This window comes from Gracilinanus agilis, unplaced genomic scaffold, assembly GCF_016433145.1.
Source record: "Gracilinanus agilis isolate LMUSP501 unplaced genomic scaffold, AgileGrace unplaced_scaffold60969, whole genome shotgun sequence".
Classification (NCBI taxonomy): domain Eukaryota; kingdom Metazoa; phylum Chordata; class Mammalia; order Didelphimorphia; family Didelphidae; genus Gracilinanus; species Gracilinanus agilis.
Window position 1 is genome coordinate 128 of NW_025396275.1, and position 5264 is coordinate 5391.

General features: G+C 68.8%; 1 protein-coding gene across 1 annotated transcript; it reads right to left on the reverse strand.

Annotated features, from left to right (window-relative positions):
- Window positions 1-575: 575 nt before the first annotated feature.
- Window positions 576-4876, reverse strand: LOC123256563 (histidine-rich glycoprotein-like). Its single transcript, XM_044685154.1, has 4 exons — window positions 4799-4876; window positions 3143-3442; window positions 1655-1968; window positions 576-772 (listed from the first exon to the last, which is right to left on the reverse strand). Exons 2-4 carry the CDS (start codon window positions 3204-3206, stop codon window positions 731-733), a joined length of 420 nt encoding a protein of 139 aa, XP_044541089.1. The 5' UTR covers window positions 3207-3442; window positions 4799-4876; the 3' UTR covers window positions 576-730.
- Window positions 4877-5264: the final 388 nt, after the last annotated feature.

The window sequence follows — 5264 nt, forward strand, 5'->3', positions numbered from 1 at the left end:
CTGGGGAGTGAGTGTGGCCACCTGGAGGGGCGAGGGGCCCCCGCCACATGGCTCTAGTGGTCACCGGGGGGACCCTGAAGAAATAGCGGGTGCGGGACCTACGGGGAAAGATCATGGCAGCCAGGGAAGAGGAGGTGTCCTCTGGAGAGCCTTCTGCCCTCGCCATGGCCCCGGGGCTGGCACTAAAGAAGAGAAGGAGCGAAGGTGCGAAGGATAATGAAGAAAAAGAAGGGAGCGTGAACGGGAAAAAGGAGAAGAGGGGAAACTGAGGCGGGGAGGGATTGGGGGGGGGGGGAGAGGCAGGTAGACCAAGGGAAGGGAGGGCCAGAGGACGCCTGCCTGGGGCTGGGAGCGGGACCAAGCGTGGGGAATGGCCTCCCCGGGCAGCCTCACTAGGCGCTCGGACTCCCTTCTGCAATCGTGGCCTTGCCCAGGAGGCTCCAGTGGAAGCACCCTGTGGGGGCTCGTGGCTCCGGCGGGAGTCAAGGGGCTGAGCAGATCCCTGAGGACGTCCCCGGGGGCAGGACGCTCTCGGACTCGAGGGTGGCACGAGAAGAAAAAGACCCAGACGGCAGTGAAGCAGGCCTCCCGGAGGAGCTTTTAATTTCAGGGCAGACACGGAACCCTCGGGGGGCAGCAGGACGAGCAGGAGCGGACCGTGGCCGCGGGGAGGGTGGCTGGGCCGTGGGCCGCTTCCCCAGGCCCCAGGCCCCAGGCCGGCTGGCCCTCCTCAGGCAGAATCGGAGCCCGAGCTACAGGAACCGCGATGGCCCTGCAGGGAGAGGAGTCTCAGGAGCTGTCGGGACGGAGCCCAGCCTGCTCCTCGGCGGGCTTCCCCATCTCTCGTCCGGGCTCGCCACTCACAGGAGCTCCGGGGAAGCCAGAATCGAGAACCCAAGTGGGCTGGGGAGGGCTGCGACTGCGGACCTGACCCGGGCTTCGGCAAGAGGCCGACGTGGCCGGCCTCTGGTCCGTGGCTCCTTGAGGGCAGCAGCGGGCATCTAGCGCCACGCCCAGCTTTTAATGATGAGGAAGGTGAGGCATGGGGGGGGGGGGGCCAGGAGCTCCACCAGGCTAGGGCCGGGCCTCGAACCCAGGCCCTTCCTAGGTCACTGAATCTCTGACGTCTCATGTTCTCAGACCAATCCAAGTCAACCGAAGCCAAATGGAACCTGAGGACTCGCCCTGCACTCACGCTTCTCGTGGCACAAAGAGGACTCTGGGGTCTTAGTGGCTTTCCTAGTGGAGCACAAGCTCTGGATGGACAATGGGTCAGGGGCTGAGACTCGGCTCCGGGTTTCCCACGGGGCCACGTGCTCTTGCTGAGGAGGCCTCTCTGGCCTAACCGTCAGCCTTCTCGCCGGGCCCTGGCCAGGTCCTCGGCTCAGCCCCGGGAGATGCCCATTAAGGCCCGTTTCAGACACGTGTGGCTACTCGGCCCTTCGGCTAAATGGCTTTTCTTGGCCCTCCCCAAGCCTGTTTCTGCGAACCGGAGGGCCGAGCCTTGCCCCGCTGCCGCCCCTCTTCGGCAGGGGCCCAAGAGATCTCGGTGCCACGGAGAGGGGAGTCTCCCGGCCAGCGAGGCCGGCGGCCTCCCCATTTGCTGCTCCCTCCCGAGGACACCGGCTCCATCTGGCTCAGGCCGGACGCTCACCTGGCGGCAGGGGTGTCCAGGACCGTGTTTGTGGTGCCTGCGATGCCCAGGATGGTGCCCTGGAGGAGGCTGGCAGCCAGGCGGTGCGGGCATGCAGTAGGGTCCTCCCGGGGTCATTCCTGGAGCACGGGGGGGCGAGTGGCCGTGGGGGGGGCGGCTATGGGGCGGGTGCCCGCCGTGCCCAGGGGCACCGCCAGCATTAACATTTGGCGGGTAAGGCCCAGAGCCAGGACAGCCTGCCGGGGGGTTCGGTGGCACGGCTGGCCCCGCGGAGGGATGGGGAGGGCAGATCTGGATATACGGCGGCGGCATCCCTGTTTGGAGAAAAAGAACACGGCTGAGACGATTCCCCGCCGCCCCTCCTCCCCAAGAGCCGTGTCCTCGGCGCCCTCGTTGGGAGGCTGGGACGGGGCTGCCCAGATACGGCTTTGGGCACGTGCCGAGGGGGCCGCGCCGAGCCGAGCTCGCCCTCCGAGGATGTCCGGCCCTGCCGCGGTGCCACAGCTGGACTTGGAGAGCCATTTCCGAGCTCCCGGGGAGCGTCCGGCTTCCTCGAACAGAGGGAAAGCCGGAGGCCAGGCCCGCCTCCTCTTTGGGCCTCCGGCCCCCGCACGGGCCTGCAGAAGGGGCGTCTGGTGGGCGTCTGCCGGTCCCCTGGTTGTCCGCGGCCCGCAGGCCCTGCTACGGCAACCTGGGCAAAGCTCCAGGCCCGGCCTCCGCGGCACGGCCAGCCCCGGCCAACCTCCCCTCCCAGCCGGAACCGGCTGGCCGGGCCTTCGGGGAGGGAGACGCGCTGGCAGCCTGGAGGAGGCGAGCTCGGCCTCCCTTCTCCGAGCTCCTGAGCGCGGGCCGAAAGGGCCGGTCATGGCCGCAGCCACGCCGAGGCCACCCGAGGATTCCTGCGCAGCAGGGCGACGCCGGAGGCCCGTCTTAGCGGGTGCCGGACCTTCTCTTGTGCTCTCGCGTGGGATGGGCCCGAGGGCCCGGATCAGAACCAGAGCCCGAGTTCTACGGCCAGACCCAGCGACAGAGGCTCGCGGAGGGGAGGCCCCCCCCCCGGCCCGCCGGCCCCCCTGCCTCAGGCTTGGGCCGGCCCTTTGTGGGTGCCGGAGGGTCCGAGGAAGAGGCAGCCCAGGGCCAGGCTCTCGCTGAGGCAGGCAAAGCGGCGCTGCGCGGAGGCGGGCTGGCCGAGAGGAGAGGAGTGCGGGCGGCCCTGGGCTTCGGATGGGCCTCGCGGGAACAGAAGGGAAGGGGCTCCCCAGCATCCACAGGAGCCGCGGCACCCCTTGAATCGGGCCCTCGTCCCTTCTGCTCTGGGAGGCCAAACGGTCCGAGACTAGGGTTGGACTCCAGGACACAGATGTGAATTCTGCCCGTCCTTCCAGCATCCCCACCGCCCGGGCCCACCAGCTCCATGAGGGCGGCTCCCATTGAGCGAGACTGACCATGTGCTGCAGCAGACCGGGAAGCCCTGGGTTCGAATCTTACCTCCCATCCCAACCAGCTCTCTGTCCTTGAACTTGGCCTCTTTGGGGCTTCGGCGTCCTTTCATGACTTCTTGATGGCCTTTGCGGTCCCTCGGCTAGACTTCGTGGCCCCTTGGGCGAACTCCACGGTCTCTCGGGTGACCCTCCAGGTCTCTCGGGTGCCTTTTGGGGTCTCGCGGGTGTACTCCGCGGTCACTCGGGTGGCCTTCACGGCCTGTTGGCTGGACTTTGCGATCTGTTGGCTGGACTTCGCAATCTCTCGGCTGGGCTTCATGGCCTCTCGGTGCTTCCCGTTCTGAACCTGCAGTCCAGGGAGCCCAGAAGTGGAAGTTAAACTATGCGGCGGGAGAGGCGTTCCAGGCCTGCTCCGACACCTCCCGTAGCTCCCGCCTTCTCCTTGTCGGGGCCCTTCCAGGAAGGGGCCCCCAAACGCTGGGGGCCTCGGCTTCTCCAGGACCAGAGCCATCCCCCCACCCCAGGAGCCGGCCCTCTGGCCAAGGGGCCCTCCGGCTCTAGGGAGGCTGGCCCTGCTCGGGCCCCACAGCCTCTAGCCCGGGGCCGCTCGGACAGCAGCAGGAGCGGTCAGAGCTTGGGCACCCCCAGCCCACGCGGGGACAATTCTTGGGCCCGTCCCCGGCACGCGGAGGCACGGGAGGGCCCTCGGAGGGCCGAGCCCACGGGCCCAGGAAGCAGCCTGGCCAGCCCATCGCGGCCTCTCCTCGCCCGGCCAAGGAGGAGCCCCTGAAAGTCTCCCATCGGGGGACGCCGCCGGGGAAGGGACCTGGGAGGCCGCCCAGCGCAGGGCCGCCCACCCTAGGCCTGGAGACGGCCAGCGGGCAGCTCCCTTCCTCCACAGGAAGCCCCACCCTTTGGAAGGTCCCTCCAGGATGAACGCTGCGGAAACGGCAGCTCCGGGAGGGGGAGCACTTCGGGGAAGGGATGTGGAGGACGGGGGCCCCGTGTAAGGGGGACACGAATATCTTCATGGGGGGGCAGAAAAACGAAGGGAATTCTTGAGGAGCCGAGAAAAATGCCAGGAAAAGCCCCGCCGGACGCCCGCTGCGAGGGTGGCCTCCGGGGTCAGCTCCCTGGATGGATCTCCTCCCGGGGGACGCCGCGCCCCCCCCCCCGAGCCCCTCGGCTGGGTCTCCCTCCAGGATTCTCTCAGGGCGAGCCAAGCCCGGGCCAGGCACGGAGAGCCGAGCGGCCCCTCCAGCCGCCGGGACAGAAACCTGGCCCAGGACAGGCAAGCCAGCGGCGCCAGCTTCCTCCCGTCCACCTGTGCCTGAGCCCCGGGGCCGGGCACCAGGGACTGGGCCACTGGCCGGACGGAGCCAAGCCAGACCCGACGGCGCCTCTGGCCAGATCCGGCCGGCCACCCTCGGGCTCTCCTGGCCTCGCGCCCCCCCGAGTGTCCCAACAGTGTGGAGGGTTCGTGCCAGCTCTGTGGCCGGCTGGCCGTGGCCGCGGCATCCTCGCCCTCTGAGCACGTCGAGGTCTCTGCCAGGGACTGGCGGGAGAGGAAGGGAGGGACGAGGCCCCCCGCCCCCCCTCTGCTTCCAGCAGCCCCCCAATGCCCTGCACTTTCCCTCCACGCCCAGAGCAGCCTCTGCTCCTCACTGCCGTCGCCCCAGAACTCAGAGGAAATCAGAAATACCTGCGAGGTCCTCGGAGGGCAGGCCAGGAAGTCCCTGCCCGCCGCTGCGGCTCCCCTTAAATGCCAGGGCCGGCCTCCAGGGCCAGCTTCGTCCGGCCAATCGGGAGCCTCGGGGAAGAGGAGCCTGATGGGGTGGGTCTAAGGGAGGGGGCGCCTAGATCAGCTGCCCGGGGCCAAGGGGAAGGAGAGGAGCCGAGTGTGCCCGGAACATCAGCGCCCACACCCAGCTCTGATGAGAAGTGACTCACTGGCACTCCCTGGGCAGGCCCCTGGCGTGCCCTAGAGGGGCCGAGATGTGCTCCAGCAGGAGGGGGCACCAAGGGAGGGCAGATGCCCACACGCGTAGCCAAGCAGAAAGACCCCACCGCGTGGCAGAGCCCCCTCCCCCTGCTGTCCTCGTCTGAAAGGGGGAGACTCGGCGGGGAGCCCCTCCAACCGGCAGTCTGGGAAGTGGGGGGCTGGCATC

Bases quoted from the DNA above. Each gene is read 5' to 3' on its own strand.
- LOC123256563 (XM_044685154.1), bottom strand. From the start codon at position 3,206: ATGAAAGGACGCCGAAGCCCCAAAGAGGCCAAGTTCAAGGACAGAGAG. The intron at 1,969-3,142 runs GTAAGATTCGAA...TTCTCCAAACAG, and splicing joins AGAGCTGGTTGGGATGGGAG to GGATGCCGCCGCCGTATATC. The intron at 773-1,654 runs GTGAGCGTCCGG...CTCTCCCTGCAG, and splicing joins CTGGACACCCCTGCCGCCAG to GGCCATCGCGGTTCCTGTAG.